Below are 26430 nucleotides of genomic sequence, written 5' to 3'. Positions count from 1 at the left end.
TGGGCAACGTCGGTTGGAGGAATGTTGTTTTCTCTGATGAGTCTCGCTTTAACGTCTCTTTCCCAGATGTGTACCGACGTCAAGGTGAACGTTATGTGAGACCTTGTGTTGTTGAACGAGATCGCTTTGGTGGTGGAGGAGTAATGGTTTGGGGAGCCATAAATGCTGTGTTTAAATCACAGCTTGTTATTGTGCAAGGTAACTTGACGGCACGACGTTACGTGGATATTGTTCTACAGCCAGTTCTTCTTCCTCTCTTACGACAGCATGGTGGAAACCGGCTAGGCCCCATACTGCCATCCTGACACGGAATTTTCTTCAGAGAATAAACGCGGAGGTCATGCAGTGGCCCTCAAGGTCACCAGACATGAACCCAATTGAGCACCTGTGGGACGAACTTGGTAGGCGTGAGACGACAACAGATTTCGCCCCGCAATGTTGCTGAGCTCACTCAGGCATTGCAGTATCACTGGCACGCAATCCCGGCCCATTTCATCCATCGTTTATGTGATTCCATGCCAAGGCGTTTGCAAGCTTGTGTTCGTGCTCAAGGTGGACACACCAGATACTGAGGGTCTGTTCAATCTCTCTCCTGTAAATGGGGTTGGAACTGATGATATTGGACACTGCTTTATGCAGAATTTCTCTATCGTGATCAGTCTTTGCTAATATACTTAACACAAGCTTTGAAATGTTCTTATGTTAATAAAATTCACGTTTGAAAATTGGATTGCGTTTTCATTGCCTCTCAGTATATTTAAAAAGAAAGGTAACTCACAAGACCCGAACTCTTACAAACCTATCACAATGTTGAGTTGCATGGGGAAACTTTTTACGATTATTCTTAATACACGATTGTCACCCTTCACTGGTAACAATAACTTCCTGCCTCCCGCGCGCACGGTGTAGATGTTTATTACAATCTTATTAACGTATTATTACAATTTATGATTTTACTGTATGCTGATGACACTCTTATTTAGGTAGATGCCCCGGCGATTTACAGAAAACCTTGACTCGTTTAGAATTTACTGCACTAAATGGAAATTAGATATATATATAAAACATTATCATATTTGGCAGTGGCCACGCTAAGCGAAGTAAACTCCAATTCATGTTTGGCGGAAAACACCTCGAGCTAGTAGCTAACTATGTTTACCTTGGCCCAACATTCCATAGAAATCGAAGGATGATAGTAGCGCAATTTGTTGGCCCTAATGCCAGGAAAGCTATGTTCTGTCTCCTGAAGAGAGCTTGAAATATCCATTTACCTCTCGATTGCCTTATTTCGACTTTTGATTCTATGGTATCAGCTATCTTGTTATATCGTTCAGAAAACGGGGATACGACAATTTACAAATTATTTAGCGTGTACATTTAAAGAAATTAAAATTTGCTTCTGGATTAAGGGTATCAACTCCAAATTTAATGGTTTATGGGAAAATAGGCAGAAAACCACTACACATAACTATCTCAAAACGTGTAGTTAAATTCTGGCATAACATCGCAACACATACGTGTGATAAGTAACTTTCACAAATGTGTGACACGATTACTGTCATAATCGATGTTACTGTCATCAACCAGTGTTTTAAGCCAACTCATTGCTGAGTATGTTTTACTACTGCCTAGTGTTGAGCACAACCACAAGTAGCTGACGTAAGTGATGACGTAAATCCTGCTGGGGTGTCGCGCAGGAAGCTGAGGCACCGTAAGTCCCCATGATCCCCAGCGAGGTGGCCTATAACCCGTGTTTCAAACTATATGAATGATATTGTTATGCTCACATGTGTTTGATAAAATTTGTTTTTATATATTGCCGAATTAATGCCGATGCGACGTTAAATTTTAGCTCACTCACTCACAAATGATTTATCACTTTGTTATACGGAATCATGATGTAAGTAATACCTAGAATGGATTAAAACTGTATTAAATAACTGTGGACTAGTACACATATTCTACAACCCTATTACCTGTGATACGACATGGCAGTTTGCTGAGGTAGGCTAGGTACTACAGGAACAATTCGTACAAAAATGGAGATGCAACACGGCAATGAGGGGCAAATGTTACATTTATCAGTATCTGACGGAAAACACAAAATTTAAAGGATACCCTTGAATGACAGAACATGTATAATCCAATCTTAAAATTCAGAACATGTAAGCATAATTTACCGATTGAAACCATTCGTTAGAATAAACTAAAGAAAGAAGATCGTGTGTGTGAACTGTGCAACTCTCCTTCAGTTGCAGACGAATTTCATTATCTGTTTAGATGCCAAGCTCTGTCAAAAATAAACTTGTAAACTTACCATTTACTTACCAGAATAAATGGTCTAATTTGTATACATTTAAGAGGTTATTGTACAGTCAAAACACTAGAGATCTTAAGAACTTATCGATTGATCGATGAAATATATAAAGTAGTACGAAAACACAAAACAGAATAGATATAATATACCTATGAATGACATACTGTCAACTTGTCACATATTAATACTTTATGTGTACATGCTTATTCTTTTGTACTCTTTTGTACCAGCGCCAGTGGTGTGGAGATAATAAACTGTTCTTGTACTCTCCTGACAGTGAGTACCAATAATTCCTTCTTACACTGCCACACAAAGAGACCGCCTCACTGCCGTTAGTGTGGGAATTCGTATAATATGGACATATGTCTCATCATCATAATGCCAGGACTGTGACATTTAACCGCAAGTTGGAAGCCAAATGGAGACCTTACCAGGGACGAAACATTACTTCATGCCAGGCGCTGTCGTCACTCGCCAAATTGTATGAAAATCGAATGTATGCTGAATGCTAAATACAATTTCTAATTAATGATCAGTACAATTACACATTTGCATCATGTATACTCACACGCAAAAGAAACGCAAGTGGTTTTAAGCAAATAGGTAACAAACACGGAAAACATATATTGATACGAGTTTTAGCATCTAGTGAAGCCATAAAAAACGAATCGCCAAAAACGCACCATTTCAATGAATATGTGGGTATCATGCACCCATTTCTCGCGAAATCGAAAATGCACGAACTGTAGTGGGTATAAAACTGTGGCCGATTCTTGGACCTACCACTCCTTGGTCAACAATGCCACGCCTAACTCAAATTCAGACAAACCATGCTATCGGACCTGTGGAAGCTGGAGAGTCTGTCCAAGATGTTGCCCGTCATTTCAACGTTAACACAACCACAATTTACCGTCTCCTGCATCGACACAATGCTACACAGACCACAGATGACCTTCCTCGGAGCGGTCGTCCTCGGGTCACCACACCTCGACAAGATTGGCAGATTACCCGTCAACACCAGCGACATCCGTTCCTAACTGCAAGTGAAAGTGCTCGACAGACCATAGGAACACATAATCGACACATTAGCCGGGAAACTGTGATCCGACGTCTCCGTTCCAACAACCTCAGATGTCGCCGACCAGCACGTCGTCCTGTTCTCCAACCACGTCATCGACAAGCACGTCTTCAGTGGGCACAGGGTCATCAGAATTGGCGTCATCGTGAGTGGAGGCGTGTCATCTTCTCTGATGAAAGTCGCTTTTGTGTCTCCCATGCAGATGGAAGAGTCAGAATTTGGCGGCGTCGAGGTGATCGTTTCGCTGACAGAAACGTTGTGGGGTGGACCTAGCGTCAAGATATGGGCAGGGATTGGACTTAATGCGAGACTTGGACCCATGTGCTTTCTGAATGTTGGTCAAGGTCGGGGACACGGCGTCACTGCTCAGTGGTATATCGACCAAGTGATCAGACCCCACGTTGTTCCATTTTTTGTCCGAGCTCTGCCAAAGTCGTGGGTTGTGCTCTACGGCGTCAAAGGGCAACCTGCAGCATGTTCCAGACATGCTCAATCGGGTTCAAGTCCGTCGAGCGCGCTGGCCAATCCATGCGGACAATTGTCTCATGCTCAAGGTACTGCTCAACCACCCTGGCGCGATGAGGACGGGCGTTATCATCCATCAGGATGAACTCAGGGCCAACAGCACCAGCGTAGGGTCTGACGTACACATCGAGGATCTCATCCCGGTACCTCACCCCCGTCATTGTTCCTCTCTCCAGGACATGAAGATCTGTCCTTCCATTACTGTTGATTCCACCCCAGACCATGATGGAACCACCACCATAACGGTCATGTTCACTGATGTTGGCATCATGGAAACGTTCACGTTGTCGTCACACCCGCTGCCTCCTGTCTGTAAAGTCCAAACAATACCTGGACTCATCGGTGAACAGAACTGGAACCCAATCGTTCCGTGTCCAAGTGACATGATCTTCAGCCCATTCCAATCGCTCCCGCCGGTGTCGAACAGTCAGGGGGATTCGGACACATGCCCTTCTCGAGTAGAGACCTGCATTGTGAAGACGATTCCGTATCGTCTGAGTGGACACATTCACCCCCGAGGCGTTCAGGAGGTCGTTACGTCGGCTGGTTGCTGTCCAGAAGGGATGACGTCGTGCCTGAAGAGCCACAAAATGATCTTGGCGTTGGGTTGTCGACCTCTGACGACCACCCCCATGTCGGTGTGCTGCTGTACCAAAATTTTGCTGTCGGGACCAGGCCCTGCTTACAACGCTCTGGCTGACGTTTAGTGCATTGGCAACGTCACGTTGTGAATAGCCAGCATCAAGCATTCCAATACATCTGCCCAGTTGTTCTGTCGTCAGGCGACGCCTTACACGTTGAGGGGGCATTGCGTAGATAAACGTAGTGTAAACACTCAATTGAGTTTAAAGTTTCAGAATGAATCAGACACCGTTGCCCGATTGGAAATCGTGCAATGGTAGCAAAAGCATGAACTGTGATGTGAAACGCATTTCCAATGGCATGAAATGCACGTGCACGTGTGTTGGAGACGTTTTTGATTTCACTTGAACACAATATTGCCAGTTATGCAGTTATTTTGTTTTTTTTATTAAGAAAAATATCTACGATCCTTATCAAATTTTGAGTAGTATATATAAACAAGTATAAATTATTATCCCTTGTTTGATGACAATGGCATTGCATAGATAAGTTCATTACAGTGTAGGGATGAAGGTTTTGCTATTGTGTGCCCTGAACCATGAAGTTGTTTTGATAACATTGTTTGCAAAGTGCACTGGAGGCAATAAGAGAAGTTACCTTTGTATGCAATTCGATTGGCTGATACGCAAACTTTGACTTTACTGGTACTATTTAGGATTGATTGATCCATTCATTCATAAGTTGGATTGCAAACGTAATGAAGAATGGATACCTTAATATGTATTGTAAACTATACACTTTCATATAGAATTTAAGGTTTTGGGTACAGATAAATGTATATAAATAAAATTCCATGTAGAATTGTCTGCTTTCTGATCAACTTGAAGAATGGGCAAAGAAAGGTAATCAATCAGGCATTAAAAATCCATGTATACAAAATGAAATAGAGGAAAGCTGTCCTGCTGTTCTTTAATGTACAATCAATGAGCAGATTTGAGGAGCTAGGAAGAAGTTGCCCACACTAAAAAGGGCAAAGTAAACTTTCTTTTCCCTTGATAAGCTATAATCTTTATAAAATGACATCAACGTTCAAGGTAACTTACCTATACTGATGAGATTGTGATACCAAATGACGAAATGTGTACCATGTATGTCAGAACTCCAGTCAGATGGGTGGGCTACCCAACTGGACAGTTGGAATCATTATGCTCATCTACAGTGATGAAATCTGTCATGCAACAAAGTGTGATGACTGTTTGTTGCTTATTACCACACCCAGCACTATTCCAGCCATATGAAGGCAGTCTGAAAATAATGGAGTCACGACCAGTAATTGAGCATCAATCTATGACATGCATCAACGAAGTCAGCAAGGCAGACCACCTCATCACTACCAATGAATGAATCATTGATAATATAAAATCAGGTATAAACTGTTAAACAGCACCTCACTCAGCTTCAGCATCAAAGTGAATTTGGAGGTGTAGAAAATGGTGCAAGGCAACAGTTGTGTCAAAAATATAAATACTCCCAAAAACGTATGTTATTCTTTGTACCACATACTTATTGCATTTATACCAAAATTACTGAGATATGGGCACAATGTACAATATGGCTGTCATGACTGCAATGTTTAAACTGGAACAGATTTCTGTTAGAAGATGTTTGAGACATGATTACTCGGATCACATAAACAAACTTTCAGTTTAAAAACTCAAGAGTTTCAGAGATGTAAAATATGCAGGTGGTATGAGGAGCGCAGATGAAAGACAATGTTCCACAACATGAGCTCACTTTTCCAAATCTAAATGCCAAGTCCATGTTCTCCAATCTGTTGAGTGAGTTTGTTGGGATTAATCACGACGTGAACAATATTTCAGTTTTATCATAAGGTGCCAGCTTAAATGTTGGAGAAAACCCTAGGTAATGCAGGTCTTAAAAGTTAACCCATTTGGTGAAACAAACAAGCACGAGTGATCAAACCAAGGATGATTATTCGGGCAAATCTGACTGTAATCCATGATCGTGTACTTCTGTCACATCTGAGATTTAGCCATTCACAGCAAATTAAAGGCACCGCAGATGACCGGGTCCTGCATTCCTCCAGTTGAGCTTAAAACTGAAGTCAATACTAATACACCATTTCAAGTCTTTATACAAAATTTATTCTCTGTTAAAATTCATTTCAATAAAATCTGAAAACTCTGAAGCGTTCCATTTTTTTCAGTAGGTCTTATTGTTAACAGTGTTGTGCATTCTCTAGTCCAGTAAGCCAAGACTGAAGACTTGGGAATGTTCCCATCACATAAAAATGATTAAAACATTGCTGACACAGTACATACAAGCTAAGTATTTTTGTAATATTTCTTGCTTATGTCTGTATTTTGTATATTTCTCACATATCAACACATGCTAATGCTAATATACACAGATTATTAATACTGCATAAACACTCCAAAGTTACGAAGTTGGTGTCTAGTTTACATTACTGGTGTCTCTTGACTTAAGTGAGCCGATCCTCCTGTATGTGTTCGCTGCCTGCAGTCACACAGTAGACAGTCATATATCAAAGTCGCCTCTCAAAGTCTGAGATCCAAATCTCCGAGGATAACAACATAAAGGTTCAGATGTCATGCTTCCACAAACAAATTTCCTGTAAATCCCAGGAAATGAATCTATCAAAGTATATATAAACTGATTGTTTTGGATACTCTAAAATTTGAACTGTGATATTGCTATGAACATCTAACTAGAGCACCAAACAGTCTAACATGGCAAGTAATTAGAGTCCTTTCAATAAAAAGACCTCTTACTTTTGAAAAAGGATTCAAGGCAGTAGCATACACATTTGTAACAAAACAATAGAGTGATAAATAAATAAAAACTCCTCAGTGAGTGTTGTTTGGGAGGTGGGTGCAGCACTCAGACATGCCTACCTGTCCACACCATGTTGTGTGGGAGGATGGTGTAGCACACTCACGCTTGACCATCTGTTGCCTCCATGTTATGTGTGAGCCTGGGAGGTGGTGTAGCACACTCACGCTTGGCCATCTGTTGCCTCCATGTTATGTGTGAGCCTGGGAGGTGGTGTAGCACACTCACGCTTGAACATCTGTTGCCTCCATGTTATGTGTGAGCCTGGGAGGTGGTGTAGCACACTCTTGCTTGGCCATCTGTTGCCTCCATGTTATGTGTGAGCCTGGGAGGTGGTGTAGCACACTCACGCTTGGCCATCTGTTGCCTCCATGTTATGTGTGAGCCTGGGAGGTGGTGTAGCACACTCTTGCTTGGCCATCTGTTGCCTCCATGTTATGTGTGAGCCTGGGAGGTGGTGAAGCACACTCTTGCTTGGCCATCTGTTGCCTCCATGTTATGTGTGAGCCTGGGAGGTGGTGTAGCACACTCACGCTTGACCATCTGTTGCCTCCATGTTGTGTGTGAGGACGATGTAGCACACTCACGCTTGGCCATCTGTTGCCTCCATGTTGTGTGGCAGGATGGTTTAGCACACTCAGGCTTGGCCATCTGTTGCCTCCATGTTGTGTGGGAGGACAATGTAGCACACTCACGCTTGGCCATCTGTTGCCTCCATGTTGTGTGGCAGGATGGTTTAGCACACTCATGCTTGGCCATCTGTTGCCTCCATGTTGTGTGGCAGGATGGAGTAGCACTCAGGCTTGGCCATCTGTTGCCTCCATGTTGTGTGGCAGGATGGTGCAGCACACTCACGCTTGGCCATCTGTTGCCTCAATGTTGTGTGGCAGGATGGAGTAGCACTCAGGCTTGGCCATCTGTTGCCTCCATGTTGTGTGGCAGGATGGAGTAGCACTCAGGCTTGGCCATCTGTTGCCTCCATGTTGTGTGGCAGGATGGTGCAGCACACTCACGCTTGGCCATCTGTTGCCTCAATGTTGTGTGGCAGGATGGAGTAGCACTCAGGCTTGGCCATCTGTTGCCTCCATGTTGTGTGGCAGGATGGAGTAGCACTCAGGCTTGGCCATCTGTTGCCTCCATGTTGTGTGGCAGGATGGTGCAGCACTCAGGCTTGGCCATCCAAGCCTCCATTGCCTCCATGTGGTGTTGCAGGATGGAGTAGCAAACATGTTTATCTGTCAACCTCACTACAGATAAATATTATGGAAGTGAAGTCCTATACAAGTGAAGTTTTCACATCCTAAATGCAATAACTGTGGATATGATTGCACAGTACATAAATATGAAGGACAATGTATAGTTGTCAATAAATAACAAGTGACTGTAAAATGAATTTGATATATGAAATATTATGAATTGATCTATGACTTAAAATAACCTTTTCATTCTTACAAAATGTCAGTGGAAGAATAGTCTCCCAGGACAGAATGTAAAAGAATTGCAACAACCAATAGCAGAAAACAAGACTACCAATGAAATATGGGAAGGACATTTATAAGTAATTGTTTGCATGAATTTGCATAAATAAAGTTCAGCTGACCAATTCTATCAACAAACATGTTCTAAATGGAACACACAATTTCAAATATGCAGGATGAGCACATAAGAACAAACAGCATCTGTGACTATGTACAATTCAATATCAAACACATCTCAAGCACATAAAATACTCACAACACTGTCTCACAAAGGGCAGTACTTCAATGCTGGCTGTTGGCCGGCTATCAAAACTAAATACTATCGCTTCACATAGTCAGTAGTATCAAATAACATGTACCATGATTGAAAGAAATGACAAACTTCAGCTCTTAAGCAACTGATTCGTTTTCACGACCTGGCACACATAATATGTTAAAAAGAAAATGACATGTACTGTAAGTGAATAAAAACATACTGAGTATCAGAGCACCTTAAAACACTAGACAAGTCATAACATACCTCATGGGGTACATTTATGAGGTCAATAAGACACATTGCGGTGGCGGTGGCACTAACAATCCTGTGGTTAGAGACTGCACTAGTCCTGTCAGACATACTTCCCACATTATGGGAAGGAGGACATCCCATCCTCAGAGACTGGAAGATGTACTCACCCCATGTTCCATGGAAACATTGAATCAGATTATAGTTTATAATGTAAAACAACTTTTAACTTTTTGAAATCTAAGATTTACTTAAAACCTGACATAACATTTAAACAACATAATGCTGACTGGATGAAATGAAGTTAAAAACATGGATATCTTTTTGGCTGTGATTTTCCCTAAAAGCAGGGCGGATATGTTGTCGAAAGGATGTGAAAACTGTCCTGTTGAAACTGTAGGCCTTCCTCTGCAAGATCCTCATTCAACCTGAAAATATATGGAACAAATAATAACATGGCATAACACAGTGCATCTGAAGGGTACATCTTCACCACGTGGACAACCATTTATTATTCACCACAATTCAGTAGTGCACTGTTAAAGACGACTCTGGTCCAATGAGTGTTTGTTATTTGGGTCACATATAGAACTATCATATCCTGATAAAGGGCCATGGGTTTGTTGGCCTTAAATGGAAAGTGAAAAGTGTCTCTTGTCTAAACTCTTCACATTATAAAAGCACATGGGCCTCAAGTATTTGGCGGTGCTCTAACACAGAATAAGGACGAGTGACAGAACTTGAGCGGGTTAAAAAGACACATTGCAAGAACAATAAGGCTCGACTTCACCTCACCCTTTGTTCTTGCAACTGTACCTTGATATCCAGACACAATACTTTCAGCTATCCTCTAGCTATTACATTTTTAACTTTATATTCAAATAATATATTTAATTAAATCACAAATCTACAACAAAGTTTTTTCTTTGAAGATATACTGGTACTAAACAAATAGTTGATACTTATCAATGCTACCAAGTGAACAAGTGAGTAAGAGAGTCACTGAGTGAATGGTCTTTAACACTGCCATTTGCAATATTCCAGCTGCATCATGGTGGCCTGTAATACTCAAATTTGGACCATCAATTAATTTTGCATTGAGGCCAAACATCTAGTTGATATGAACCTAGAATCCTCCATGGAAGACAGACAGTTGACTGCATTCATACTGATTGTTTGCCTCAGACTTGATCGTACATCTACAAACTACTTAAGCAGATTTTCATCACAAGCATAGTTGCATGTCAAGGGAACTGCAGAAAATGGCTGTTCCATAACCACCATCCTATTTTGACATCATGAAGCTGTTCAATTAGCTCCCCCATCATCTAACATATCCATAGTAACATTGTTCTATCATTACTATCAATCAAAATGGTGCATCTACATCAATTATCGATATAGCTAAAAACATTATAGTCTTGGTTCTCAGGCACTGCCCACATCATCATAAAGTTCATTGCACGTTTCGTTTTTGTTTCCATTTTCAATATTTTGTGTGCATTGTGTGTAAATTTTAGGAATTACCGTATTCGACATAATAAGCTCCCACGGCGATATTTGCTAATATATTGACTAGTGAACAATCCCAATTAGCACCCCTTCCAATTGATCAATGTACACAAGACTTATTTATTTGCGGGGCGGTCAGGTAGCCTAGTAGTTAAAGCGTTCGCTCGTCACGCTGAAGATCCTGGTTCCTTTCCAGACATGGGTACAATTTGAGAAGTCCTTCTCTGGTGTCCCCCGCCGTGATATTGCTGGAATATTGCTCAAACCGGCGTAAAACCATACTCACTTATTTATTCGTGTATAATACATTTGTGTATTATATGCTATCTTAATCATGGGCAATTTAATTCTGGAAAAATATATCTGTCGTACATAAACATTTCAGGCTGTCAGCATAAACCACAAAATTTATCTTTCAACTTTTCAAAATAATATTCTAATAAGAGCCCCCTATTCCTAATTTTGAGAGCGCCCTGGGCGCTTATTACATTGAATACAGTATATATTTTCTTTAAAATGAAAATGAAAACAAAACGTGCGGCAGACTGTATGATAATGAGGATGGTGACTGAGAACCAAGACTATTATTGCTTTAGCCTAGATGAATTAGTATCTTTAAACTTGCTGAATATTTGAATTTTATTCCCAGGGAAGAAATATGGCATGATGTCAACCATCAACCACAAAGTTGTCCGAGGCTGGCATTGCTGCCCTAGGAATTATGTCTGTCTTTGGACACAGCAATGAGCAATCCTTGAAAAGTTTAATAACAACATGTAGATCTGTTTCTCAGCGTGGGGAATATAGCCACATATTGCAGTCAAACCAATCAAATGCTGTTGCCCTTCCTCTGCCATGTTCGTCTCTTGAAGGCTGCGACACCATATCACGCCACGTCAAGTCACGTTGGTAATGGTGCAATATTGCAGTGGAAAAAACTCAGTAAGCACACCGTTTCAAGACTTGCAGTCGCTGCAGTCTGCTAACATCAGTGGAACAAACTCAGTAAGCACACCGTTTCAAGACTTGCAGTCGCTGCAGTCTGCTAACATCAGTGGAACAAACTCAGTAAGCACACCGTTTCAAGACTTGCAGTCGCTGCAGTCTGCTAACATCAGTGGAACAAACTCAGTAAGCACACCGTTTCAAGACTTGCAGTCGCTGCAGTCTGCTAACATCAGTGGAACAAACTCAGTAAGCACTCCATTTCAAGACTTGCAGTCGCTGCAGTCTGCTAACATCAGTGGAACAAACTCAGTAAGCACACCATTTCAAGACTTGCAGTCGCTGCAGTCTGCTAACATCAGTGGAACAAACTCAGTAAGCACTCCATTTCAAGACTTGCAGTCGCTGCAGTCTGCTAACATCAGTGGAACAAACTCAGTAAGCACACTGTTTTATGCCTGTGTCACATGCTGCTGTGAAACATAACAGGAACATGTACACATAACCTTGAAGTACCCACAGTTTGATGACATGAAGCCCACAAAAGCATGACAAATTACACAGTATGATAACACAGGAATAAGTAGTTTAGTATGGTAAATTGAATCTGTTCAAAGACTGATGTTATTTGGACATGTAAGGGTTAGGGAGACACAAATTTGAAATGTTTTGACAAGCACTTGGTGCATGTTGACATAAATATTAGGGTGCATTTTTAAATAATAGGTTGCACTGGTGTATGTTTGATATAGCTCAATATCGAGCCCTGTATTGCACTATACATGGGGGTGGAGCAAATTATATTTCTTAACTGACAAAGATGAAGCCATGTAACCATACTACTGCTGTGCTCAGTGGGGTAACAACCAAAGTAGACCAGGAAACCCAAGCAGGCAGCTCCATCTCATCAATCTCACACTTACCTCACTTGCAGATGTAAGTTATAGCTACGCTAGTATTAGTCCATGCCTGACAGCTTGAAACGGACTGAGAGGCTGTGCATGTTTACAATGCTTACATGAGAGCTTTCAGCTGTTGCGGCGGTAGTTGTTGGGATTGTTGTTTTGCTCTCAGCAGCAACAACAGTCTCAGATACAGAGCTCTTCTGATCATTGTCAACAGTTGGCACTACAATAGAATAACATGATGCCATCACAACATAAACTCTGACAATGGTGTATGCAAAACAAGTAACAGACATTTCTATACAAATGATATCCTCATTGCCTGTACTAGCTAGTAGAGGACTGAAACTGGAAGCAAATAAAACTGATTTGGGTTACAAAAACAAGATCAAAGGCTTTTTATATTTCCTATCAATGTCTTGATAAAAACTAGACAGGCGCTTGCAACCCAACTCTCGCCATTTCCTGAAAGCCCCAAACTTTTCCCACCAGAAAATTATTTGAAGTATCATGAAGCAATTTGACTTTATCAATTCAAGTATTGGCTGCCCTCACCAATATTGATGTTTTTACATCTTTGATCCATATGTTGTCTAATGCAGTCCTATGCCTCTAGCTTCCCTAATAACATGACATAAACACTTCTGGTTTAATGACATCAACACTGGATTAAGAAAAAACAACATGCCCAGTGTGGACAAAATGTCCCTAATAACAACCTATAAGCACTTCCTGTTCAATGACATCACCTGCGGTTTGGGAAAATACCGGTACATGTAGTTTGACTTTAAAACAGGAAGTTACATGCCTCTAACAACATTAACAAGACATCACTTTTAGTTTTAGAAAACACATGTCTAATGTAAGACTATGATTCTAACTAGCTTTATCAAAAGGTTGAATGATATCACTTGGGAAATGTCATACATTGTGCAACATTTACACATGGTGCTACTTTAAAGCAGAAAGTCACATTCCTTCAACAAGACAAATAAGAAAAATAAATTATACTTCAATTTGGGAAAAATATGTCTAATGCAATACAATAATAGAACAGAAAAGTCCCAAGCCTCTGGTTACCTTGATTTAATAAGATTTAATAAGTGTGACATGCACTTCAGATTGTATGACCTTGACAATGTCAGCCAATTGCATAAATATTTTGAACAACCACTGGTGCTAGCTCTTACATTAAACATGTCATACAACAACAGAAATGTGTGCAGTACAAAAGGAGCAGAACAACCTTAAGCATGACAAGAATGGCCATTCCAGTGACCTTGATCTTCAGTGGAAGTTGCTCAAAACCTTACCAATTAAATGCCCTACCCTAAGGACAATATGTAAAATATTTCATCCAACAACAGCAAACACTTCTTGTGTTCTCAAAACATCCCCAGTTAATACATTTTTGAGAGTATGACCTTGAAAGTGAATTTGACCTTCAAAATCAGGAACATGTATTTCAAAAACATTCCCAGGAGCTATCAAGCATGTAAACCATATATGATGACCAAGGTGTAATTCAACGTAACAAAGAAATTGCATATGACACTGAACCCTTGATACGACTGATGAATGTACTAAATATATATTCCAGGGCTATAAAGAAGGTATACCTGATATAGTATCCCTGAGATGTCCAAGTGCAGTGTGGTTTCAAAAGTGTGTAGTGATGGGCATATTTAGAAAAAACCCTGAAAGCATCCCCATTTACATGGGCGCTGTTTGATTATACCAATTATAAGAATAGTGGCTTACCTTTTTCCTGCACCAACTGATGTGTTTGTAACTGGTCTGACCTATCAGTCAAAGGTGTCATGTTTGGGTTGGCCATCTGCTGTGTGGACAGCTCACTTGCAATCTCTGCTGTGGGTTCCACTGCTGTGGGAACCACTGCTGTGGCATCTGACGTCGGGGCCACTGCTGTGGCATCTGCTGTGGGATCCACTGATGTGGCATCTGACGTCGGGGCCACTGCTGTGGGATCCACTGCTGTGGCATCTAACGTCTGTTCAACCAATGTGACATCTGCTGTGGGATCCACTGATGTAGCATCTGCTGTGGGATCCACTGATGTGGCATCTGACGTCTGTTCAACCAATGTGACATCTGCTGTGGGATCCACTGATGTGGCATCTGCTGTGGGATCCACTGATGTGGCATCTGACGTCTGTTCAACCAATGTGACATCTGCTGTGGGATCCACTGATGTGGCATCTGCTGTGGGATCCACTGATGTGGCATCTGACGTCTGTTCAACCAATGTGACATCTGCTGTGGGATCCACTGATGTGGCATCTGCTGTGGGATCCACTGATGTGGCATCTGACGTCTGTTCAACCAATGTGACATCTGCTGTGGGATCCACTGATGTGGCATCTGCTGTGGGATCAACTGACGTGATATCTGCTGTGGACACCAATGTTGTTGGGTCGAGTGTTGTGGCGTCTGCCGTGAAATTCATCGCTGTGGAGTCTACTTTTATTGCATCTATTGTGGGATTCATTGGAGCAGCTTTTGCTGAAATCCCAGTTTTACCAGAAATTAGCGGTTGATCTATCAGGGATATGTCATCCCCACTATGCATATTACCATCAACCTCTTTCATTTTACTGACAGCAGCATCACTGTTGACAATAGTTTCATTGTTCCCTTGAGGTTCATTTGGCACATTCACCTTTGAGTATGACTGGGCTTCATCTATAACTTTGTCGTTATGAGGTGTGCTGACCTCCGTGTTCTGAGTGGATGGGTCAGTGTCACCTTCAACATTCCCACAGCTACCAACAGGGCTGGATTTGGATTCATGTTCGTGTCCTACTTCCTGATTGGAGAGCTGAGATATATCAGCCTCTCCTACATCTCCAGAAGCATCTAGGAACTCCTCTGAAGCATCAGGGGCAGCAGTATCACAACTTTCTTTCTCATCAATGTAACTGGCACTAAGTTCTTCTTCAGAAACTTTAGTGTCATTTTTTGTAACTCCACCATGAGAAGAGCTCTTTCCTGCACTATTTGACTTATCTTTGAAGAGTGCCTTTTTACACTCCTCATTATTTACCCCATCCAAGGTCGGAGGGGGTGAAGTTGGGCTGAGATTTGAATTCACCTCAGTCACCCAGTCCATGACCTTGACATGACCTGGTGGTGTCTTCATGAACTCTGGTGATGTTGGAGTAAACTCTGGTGCATCTGGGTTCAACTTACACTCCAGCTTTAGAGGCTCCTTATATTTGTCATCCCCATCTGCATAATCATCATCTGCATAAAACTCACTGTCCTCTGGACAATCTTCCCAAGACTCATCATGCTCATTCTCATCACCCAGACTGTGACTAAGTGTGTGGCGATGTGGATGACCACCAACACAGCTGTCATCACCATCTTGACCGTCATCATGGTCATCAAACTGGTGGTCATCACGACGCCTACAACGAGTATGATTGGAATGACCGTCGCGTGAACTAGTTCCAGACTTGACAGAAGCAGCAGAGTTGGACTTGACATCAACCATGTCATCATCCCAGTACTCCACCTCCACAGACTGGTTTGTGTCTTTCCCAGAGTTGTCAATCTTCACCACAAGAAGGTCCTTCTGTCTCTCCACCTTCCTGGATTCATCCCCGCTGGAGAATGTCCTCTGACGGGGTGAGCGATCACCACGACCACGACCACGACCACGGCCACGAGCGCGACCTCTACCCACTGGCTTATTTTGGACATCTTGTTCCTGCTTGACGCCTGCTGAATATTCAATCCAATGTAAGATGAATATATACGAAAACATTACAAGCAGTAATGAGATAGGATCTTAAACACTCCACTGTTTACATCAGTACAAAGCTCTCAACATTTATTGTCCATATCAATTTTTAGCAAAAACAATTTGTTTTAAAATGAAGGACAATTCCTTTTCAAAGAGCTACATAAGAAAGTTACCAACAGAAAATGAAACAAGGAAGTTGCAAAGCAGAACTTTTACCAGTATCCTTATCATACTTACACAGCTGACAATGAATATACAAGTTAGCGATTAACACAGTATACGTTGAAAATTGTGAATACAATGTATATAACAGTGATAAAATTAGTTGTTGCTTTAAGATAATGATTGGTAGTTTTAACATCATGCAACTAGCATCACTACATGATGACAAATGAAAATGTTTCCTTTGTGGCTGTATATACTGGTTCTGTTCACCTGCTGCATTTTACACTGACAGTATCACTGATAGGGAAGGAATGCCTACAACAGGCATGTGGTCATTCAGTTAATGAAGTCCCCAGTCATTCTGAGATTATGTCATGTCAGGAGAAGGCTGTCTTTACAAAATTAGCTAGGTACCATGAAAATGACTGAAACAGTTTCTGCAGAAATAACACAGAACTTGCCTAGTCATTGATGAATGTTCTACTGTGAAAAGTTAACATTTGGACTTCAAAACTTCATAACTTGCCTGCCTTGTGCAGTGTCAGGATGTCAGAACACAGCATTACGCCTTATCTACTGAATGGGACGTACGCTTAATGAGTGAGTGAGTGTAATGTTATGATGAAGGTAACATGTTTAATGTTGTGATGAAGGTAACGTGTGTAATGTTGTGATGAAGGTTATATGTGTAATGTTGTGATGAAGGTAATGTGTGTAGTGTTGTGATGAATGTAACGTATGTAATGTTGTGATGAAGGTAACGTGTGTAAAGTTGTGAGAAAGTAACGTGTGTAATGTTGTGCTGTAGGTAACGTGTGTAATGTTGTGATGAAGGTTATATGTGTAATGTTGTGATGAAGGTAATGTGTGTAATGTTGTGATGAAGGTAACATGTGTAATGTTGTGATAAGGTAATATGTGTAATGTTGTGATGAAGGTAACATGTGTAATGTTGTGATGAAGGTAACATGTGTAATGTTGTGATGAAGGTAATGTGTGTAATGTTGTGATGATGGTAACGTGTGTAATGTTGTGATGAAGGTAACGTGTGTAATGTTGTGATGAAGATTATATGTGTAATGTTGTGCTGAGGGTAATATGTGTAATGTTGTGATGAAGGTAACGTGTGTAATGTTGTGATGAAGGTAACGTGTGCAATGTTGTTATGAAGGTAATGTGTGTAATGTTGTGATGAAGGTTATATGTGTAATGTTGTGATAAAGGTAATGTGTGTAGTGTTGTGATGAAGGTAACGTGTGTAATGTTGTGATGAAGGTAACGTGTGTAAAGTTGTGAGAAAGTAACGTGTGTAATGTTGTGCTGAAGGTAATATGTGTAATGTTGTGATGAAGGTTATATGTGTAATGTTGTGATGAAGGTAATATGTGTAATGTTGTGATGAAGGTAACATGTGTAATGTTGTGATAAGGTAATATGTGTAATGTTGTGATGAAGGTAACGTTAGTAATGTTGTGATAAAGGTAACGTGTGTAATGTTGTGATGAAGGTTATAGGTGTAATGTTGTGATGAAGGTAACGTGTGTAATGTTGTGATGAAGGTAACATGTGTAATGTTGTGATGAAGGTAATGTGTGTAATGTTGTGATGATGGTAACGTGTGTAATGTTGTGACGAAGGTAACGTGTGTAATGTATGATGAAGGTAATATGTGTAATGTTGTGATGAAGGTAACGTGTTTAATGTTGTGATGAAGGTAACGTGTGCAATGTTGTGATGAAGGTAACGTGTGTAATGTTGTGATGAAGGTTATATGTGTAATGTTGTGATGAAGGTAACGTGTGTAATGTTGTGATGAAGGTAATATGACTCATGTTGTAATGAAGGGTACGTGTGTAATGTTGTGATGAAGGTTATAGGTGTAATGTTGTGATGAAGGTAACGTGTGTAATGTTGTGATGAAGGTAATATGTGTAATGTTGTGATGAAGGTAATACGTGTAATGTTGTGATGAAGGTAACGTGTGTAATGTTGTGATAAGGTAACATGTGTAATGTTGTGATGAAGGTAACGTGTGTAATGTTGTGATAAAGGTAACATGTGTAATGTTGTGATAAGGTTATGGGTGTAATGTTGTGATGAAGGTAACGTTTGTAATGTTGTGATGAAGGTAATGTGTGTAATGTTGTGAAGAAGGTAACGTGTGTAATGTTGTGATAAGGTTATAGGTGTAATGTTGTGATGAAGGTAACGTGTGTAATGTTGTGATGATGGTAACATATGTAATGTTGTGATGAAGGTAACGTGTGTAATGTTGTGATGAAGGTTATATGTGTAATGTTGTGATGAAGGTAATATGTGTAATGTTGTGATGAAGGTAACGTGTGCAATGATGTTATGAAGGTATTGTGTGTAATGTTGTGATGAAGGGAACGTGTGTAATGTTGTGATGAAGGTTATATGTGTAATGTTGTGATGAAGGTAACGTGTGTAATGTTGTGATGGTTATATGTGTAATGTTGTGATGAAGGTAACGTGTGTAATGTTGTGATGAAGGTAACGTGTGTAATGTTGTGATGAAGGTAACATGTTTAATGTTGTGATGAAGGTAACGTGTTTAATGTTGTGATGAAGGTAACGTATGTAATGTTGTGACAAAGGTAACGTGTGTAATGTTGTGATGAAGGTAACGTGTGTAATGTTGTGATGAAGGTAAAGTGTGTATGAAATGAAGATCAATGTTTGTTTGTTCATTTGTTGCTTAATGCCACACTCATCAATATTCCAGCTGTGACAGTGGTCTGTAAATAACTGAGTATGAACCAGACAATAAAGTGATTGACATCATGAGAATCGATCTACTTAAATGGGATACAAATGACATGCATCAACTAAGTCAGCAAGTCTGACCACCCGATCCCATTAGTCACTTCTTATGGCAAGCATCGGTTGCTGAAGACCTGAAGATCAATGATTGTGATGACAGATATAATGTGACTTTGATCAAGACAGTTGGCTTGTAGGGCAATCTGATAATGTAAGAACTTGACCCACAAGGTGATGTTATGACCATCACCAGAGAATTGACAGGGGTGTCCACTGGGAAGCGGCTGGTGCACCACTAGTTACTAAGGTAGAGTGGAGGTAGAGTGGAGATAGAGAGGAGGTGAAGGGAATGGAGGGGTGTCTACTGGGAAGCGGCTGGTGCACCACTAGTTACTAAGGTAGAGTGGAGATAGAGAGGAGGTGAAGGGAATGGAGGGGTGTCTACTGGGAAGCGGCTGGTGCACCACTAGTTACTAAGGTAGAGTGGAGATAGAGAGGAGGTGAAGGGAATGGAGGGGTGTCTACTGGGAAGCGGCTGGTGCACCACTAGTTACTAAGGTAGAGTGGAGATAGAGAGGAGGTGAAGGGAATGGAGGGGTGTCTACTGGGAAGCGGCTGGTGCACCACTAGTTACAAAGGTAGAGTGGAGATAGAGAGGAGGTGAAGGGAATGGAGGGGTGTCTACTGGGAAGTGGCTGGTGCACACATTGGTATTGGGGTAGAGAGGGGGTGGAGAGGGGGTGGAGCAGACAGAGAGGGGATGGAGAGGTGTCTACTGAGAAGGGGCTGGTGCACACACCCAGTTACTGGGGTAGACAGGCGGTGCTACAAAACTAACTTCAAGGTATATAAAATCCAGATCTTAATAATTAGAATTTGTATACATTGTATACTTGCAACATGACCTCTTCCTCATTTGTATATAGACTGTTTGTATAGTCAGATCATGTATCTATGTTCTAATCTAATGTATCCAAACTCAATCATGTTGCAGACATTTTACAACATTTCACATTCACCTTGTTAAGCACAAAAGCAACACTCAACAAATCACACAGCCTTCGACAGATATGTGAGTAAGTGGTTACACAGTTACTTCTAAAAACATGAATACTTAGGTATAGTTTTCTGTAGCCTGTTTTTCCTGTTCACATGACCTTTAAATGATAATGTCAGTGCAGGCTTGAATAGTTCCATGGATGTTGTGATATGTATAGCACTAGGTTAGCCCTGACTGACATTATACAGCAATCTTGAAACAGGCAGCACATCATGTGTCACAGGAGAACAACATTCTGGGAGTCCTTACTTACTTAACTTTCAATGTTAATTCATCTGGATAGGAAACCTTAACGACTGCTGTGTCTATGAGAAAAAAAATATTTTAGCTCTTAGGATGAGAATATGTAGGACTATTCTACAAAGAAATTGAATAATATGTGACATCATGATTGTGTATACTTTATACCCTGAACAATACAAGCCATTGACATTTGATATACGTCCTGAATCTACAGCAGTTATATAGGGACGACAGTCACTGGTAGTTCCAACTTGACATTTTCTTATGCGTCATATCAGGATATTTGTGTCATACATACCAAAAGCAACTATGCCTCATAATAAGAGGTCACGCGAAAACAAGTTTGCCATGGTCTCTGCATATCAAGGCTTATTTGTTTGTTGTTTAACGCCACACTCAACAAATTCCAGCTATATGAAGGCTGTCTGTAAATAATCAAGTCTGGGCCAGATAATCCAGTGATTGACATCATGAGCATCAATCTACACAATTGGGATATGATGACATGCATCAACCAAGTCTGCGAAACTGAGCACACTATCCCTTTAGTCAACTCTAAGCATAGTTGCCTCTTATGGCAAGCATGGGTTACAAGTATGAACCAGGGATCTATGGTGTGTATGGGGACATGTGTGGATGCAGTCTATCTGGTATCTGCCTGGAGTGGCAGTATATCATGATATCCTGTGGCCAGTAGCAGGACCAAGGTTGTCTATAGTCATCGAAACAAACACACACTGTGCAATCTGTCGTAAAGAATTAACATACAACAAAATAAATAACACACCACATTCGGGTTAAGCACTCAAAGTGAATTAGAGTTAATGAAGATGAATGTAAAAACCTACATTCCAAGTGGGTGTAGCAGACACTGACCAGCTCACACCGAGGTACACTGACATGCCCTGCCAACACACCCAACAACCAAAGCCAGACCTCATGGAGGGGAGAGAAAGTAAATGGAGCCTGTCATCAGTTGTGTTCACTACTTGCAACATTCGACTGGTCAGGCAGGGCCGCAGGTCAGCCACTTTGGAAACTCTTAACAGAATGTCTACATATCTCAATCAGTTTTTCAAGATGAAGTATTTATGTATGTGACATGACATAGGGCACAATCACTGGTCCATGTGTGAAGGTGTCCCTGCTTGCCAGTCTGCTTGGTACAACCAATGACACACAACATGCAGGCTAGGCTGGTGTTATGATGGATGTTACTGGTAAAGGATGACAATATGGCAGGAACCACACCATGGATGACCATGTCTACACACATATGTACTGATGGATGTACATGAGGATGCACGAACCACAGGTACCTTTTAGTCTCGGGGCATCTCCCCGGTGCCGTTCCTCTCGTTCCCCACGGTCAAATCTACCACTACCGATTCGACCAGCTTTAACAAAAAATGACAAGTTTTGATGATATACTGAGTCATTCTACAAAGGATGCCAAATCTGGTGCAGCATGCACAACTCTAGCATCTAGCAAGCTGTTTCTGGGAACTCACTGATATAGGAAGTCTCCTTCACAATGCACAACATTCCGTGGCTTGAAAAACTACAATGACTGACTACAAGTTTGACAACCTTGACAGCATATCACAATTTCAAAAGAAAGACTGAAAAATAATAAAGATACAAAATACAATTAAGAAGTATCTTTAATGATTCAGAAATTGGTTAAGCTATAACCATTGGTATTATACTCAAACAGCAAAAGGATATTCATCAATACTTTAATGTATGTGTACTACAGTTGAAGCGATGCGTCAGCGGTTAACTGAGGTCATAGCAGCTAGAGCAGAGTCTAATGCAGGGAAAAGTCAACTAGCATTCCTATCTATACAATAGAGGGATCATTCACTCGGCAACTAGCATTCCTATCTATACAATAGAGGGATCATTCACTCCGCAACAAGCATTCCTATCTATACAATGCAGGGATCATTCACTCCGCAACTAGCATTCCTATCTGTATAATACAGGGATCGTTCACACCACAACTAGCATTCCTATCTGTATAATACAGGGATCATTCTCTCCGCAACTAGCATTCCTATCTGTATAATACAGGGATCTTTCACTCTACAACAAGCATTCCTGTCTATATAATACAGGGATCATTCACTCTGCAACTAGCATTCCTATCTATATAATACAGGGATATTTCACCCTGCAACTAGCACTCCTATCTATATAATACAGGGATCATTCACTCTGCAACTAGCATTCCTATCTATATAAAACAGAGATAATTCACCCTGCAACTAGCATTCCTATCTATACAATAGAGGGATCATTCACTCCCCAACAAGCATTCCTATCTATATAATACATAGATAATTCACCCTGCAACTAGCATTCCTATCTATACAATAGAGGGATCATTCACTCTGCAACTAGCATTCCTATCTTCAAATACAGGGATCATTCACTCCGCAACAAGCATTCCTATCTATACAAAACAGGGATAATTCACCCTGCAACTAGCATTCCTATCCATATAATACAGGGATAATTCACTCCTCAACTGCCATGTACATCATAGCCATGAGAAAACATACACCTTACATCTGCCCTGTACTACCCCACCATACACCTCACGGCCCTGTACTACCCCACAACAGGGTTCGAAATTAATGGACACTAAGACGCAAAATGCGTCTTAATTTATGATTTTGCATCTATAAATCAAAATAATGACGATATTTTTTGCGTCATGCTTTTTTTTCGTTTCAAAATTGGTTGAGAAATACCTAGATTTCTAAATTCACTGTGAAAACTTTTGATTTTGTGAAGATTTTCCTTGATTTGTTTACCTCCATTTTAGAGTTACCTCCCCACTGCATTTCCTGGGAAAACCTTTTACTTTCTTTCTTTCTGTTCAACTTTGGTGAAAGCGGACAATTCTGAGCTCTTTTTGACCAATGAACATATAGCACGCAGATCAATATTATGCTAATGACTTATGTCTATTTTCGAGAGACCAATAAAATGCCTTAAAATCTATGTCATTGGTAATTTATTCAATTGACCCAAAGTCATTTCTTTTTTTAGATGACATACCATCCTCGAATCCCCAGACGACACCCCGTAGGCTGGCTGACCGACCAAGCCGTAGTCACGTCAAAATAGTATATAATTTTATGAACCTACCTGTCATATCACAATCTATCACATTGCACAATGTCTGAAATACTTATTCCATTTCAATTCCAATTCAATTGCATTTATCATTTCTTATCGATAAATCAAAATACTATTTACTTATTCCCACAATGTTATTGAAAATAAAATCTCGAAAACACTCCGGCAAAGAGTCTACATCGTACATGTCAAAGAGCAATATAAAGACGTTTCAAGCAAATCTTTAAATATATTATAAAAAGTAATAAATAAAATCAACAAAAATATATCTTAAAGTTGTCAAACTTACATCAAAGTTATTATTTCCATCTTTTCGTTCGATTGAGTGTAATGTAAGTCAAATGACATCTTGGCTTTCGTCGCCTCAATTTCCTCGGCTCGGACACGATATTTAATGCAAAAATATAAGCATGAAAAATCTTTGTCATAGCTCGTAACCTACCATGATACATACATGAAGTTCAATATTTTTAATAAAGATCGCAATTTCACAAGAACACGATTTAACAAAAATCTTTCATCAAATTCTGAAATTCATCATGCCATAGATGTAATTTGATTGGATGAATTAGGTCACATGCTCAGATTTGACCAATCACAAAATTTGTAGCAGATTTCCGCAAAGAAAGCATCATTAGAAACCAATTTTATATGTGTCATATGGCAGTCCTTGACGAACTTGTTATTCGAATATGGAGGTATTTCTTCATGTTACTGAGCGGACAGCTGTTGGTATCGAGAAATGGGTGATGACAGATATTATTATTAATTTTTTTTAAATATTTTTTTCAATTGCGTAAACAATTGTTTTATATGAAATCTTATATTTATGAAAATCGTCAATTTTTCACTTCCTTGGTCCTTTATCTGGATGCTATGAATGTGTTAGCTTACATTTTTTTTTATTTACAATGAACTTAATTAAATTGTAAATGCATTATCTAAATAAAGTAATAAACATAACTTTCATATTTATAAACAATAGGATATTAAACCTTGAAATGGTGTTTAGTATGTGGTAGCAAAGATGTTTTACATGCAAATATTTTCATTGATAATTGTTGGCTTCATTTATCACACAAAAGTCTCTGGGAACTCGGATGTCACAGCAGTAAACGCTTCTGGTTGACTGGTGTTGAAAGAGTTATAGTTTTATGAGTGTAATTTAATTACTTTGTTATCTGAATGTCATAACATGCATAATTAGCCATTATTTATATGCAGCATATATCATGAGTGAGTGAGTGAGTATGGTTTTACGCCGTTTTTAGCAATATTCCAGCAATATCACGGCGGGGGTCACCAGAAATGGGCTTCACACATTGGCATATATCATGATCATGCAATCTTGTAATATTTATTTTGAAATTTTGAGTTGAGAAAAATAATAGCTTGTCGATTTTTTATTTTGCTTGTAACTTTTAAAACCACAAGCAAAAATTTCCTTGTGCCTAAATTTATATTCTAACCCTGCACCATACACCACACTGCCCTTTTCTACCACCATACACCACACAGCCCTTTTCTACCACCATACACCACACAGCCCTTTTCAACCCATCCATACACCACACAGCCCTGTACTACCCAACCATACACCTAACTGCCCTGTACTACCCCACCATACACCACACAGCCCTGTACTACCACCATACACCACACTGCCCTGTACTACCCCACCATACACCACACAGCCCTTTTCAACCCTTCCATACACCACACTGCCGTATACTACCCCACCATACACCACACAGCCCTTTTCAACCCTTCCATACACCACACTGCCCTGTACTACCACCATACACCACACAGCCCTTTTCAACCCTTCCATACACCACACTGCCCTGTACTACCCCACCATACACCACACTGCCCTGTACTACCCCACCATACACCACACTGCCCTGTACTACCACCATACACCACACTGCCCTGTACTACCCAACCATACACCTAACTGCCCTGTACTACCCCACCATACACCACACAGCCCTGTACTACCACCATACACCACACAGCTCTGTACTACCCCACCATACACCACACTGCCCTGTACTAACCCATCATACACCACACTGCCCTGTACTACCACCATACACCACACTGCCCTATTCTACCCCACCATACACCACACTGCCCTGTACTACCACCATACACCACACTGCCCTGTACTACCACCATACACCACACTGCCCTTTTCAACCCTTCCATACACCACACTGCCCTGTACTACCCAACCATACACCACACTGCCCTGTACTACCACCATACACCACACTGCCCTGTACTACCACCATACACCACACTGCCCTTTTCTACCACCATACACCACACAGCCCTTTTCAACCCTTCCATACACCACACTGCCCTGTACTACCCCACCATACACCACACTGCCCTGTACTACCCCACCATACACCACACTGCCCTGTGCTACCACCATACACCACACTGCCCTGTACTAACTCACCATACACCTAACTGCCCTGTACTACCCCATCATACACCACACAGCCCTGTACTACCATCATACACCAC

General features: G+C 40.8%; 1 protein-coding gene across 4 annotated transcripts in view; it reads right to left on the bottom strand.

Moving 5' to 3' along the window:
- Window positions 1–6654: 6654 nt before the first annotated feature.
- Window positions 6655–26430, bottom strand: part of LOC139444213 (dentin sialophosphoprotein-like) — a 55496-nt gene continuing 35720 nt past the window's right edge. For 2 of the 4 annotated variants that reach the window (XM_071225126.1, XM_071225129.1), the window contains 4 exons: window positions 22062–22139; window positions 14483–16468; window positions 12835–12944; window positions 6655–9787 (listed from right to left, as the gene is read on the bottom strand). In XM_071225126.1, the coding sequence (XP_071081227.1) occupies window positions 9779–9787; window positions 12835–12944; window positions 14483–16468; window positions 22062–22139 (2183 nt within the window). In that variant the 3' untranslated portion in view covers window positions 6655–9778. The remainder of the gene's footprint in view (window positions 9788–12834; window positions 12945–14482; window positions 16469–22061; window positions 22140–26430) is intronic. The other 2 variants (XM_071225127.1, XM_071225128.1) reach the window with 2 other exon arrangements.

The sequence above is a fragment of the Haliotis cracherodii genome, unplaced genomic scaffold (genome assembly GCF_022045235.1).
Source record: "Haliotis cracherodii isolate W230 unplaced genomic scaffold, xgHalCrac1.p SCAF_5, whole genome shotgun sequence".
Taxonomy (NCBI): domain Eukaryota; kingdom Metazoa; phylum Mollusca; class Gastropoda; order Lepetellida; family Haliotidae; genus Haliotis; species Haliotis cracherodii.
Note: the sequence above shows the minus strand (reverse complement) of the source record. Positions and strands in the feature narration are given on the sequence as shown.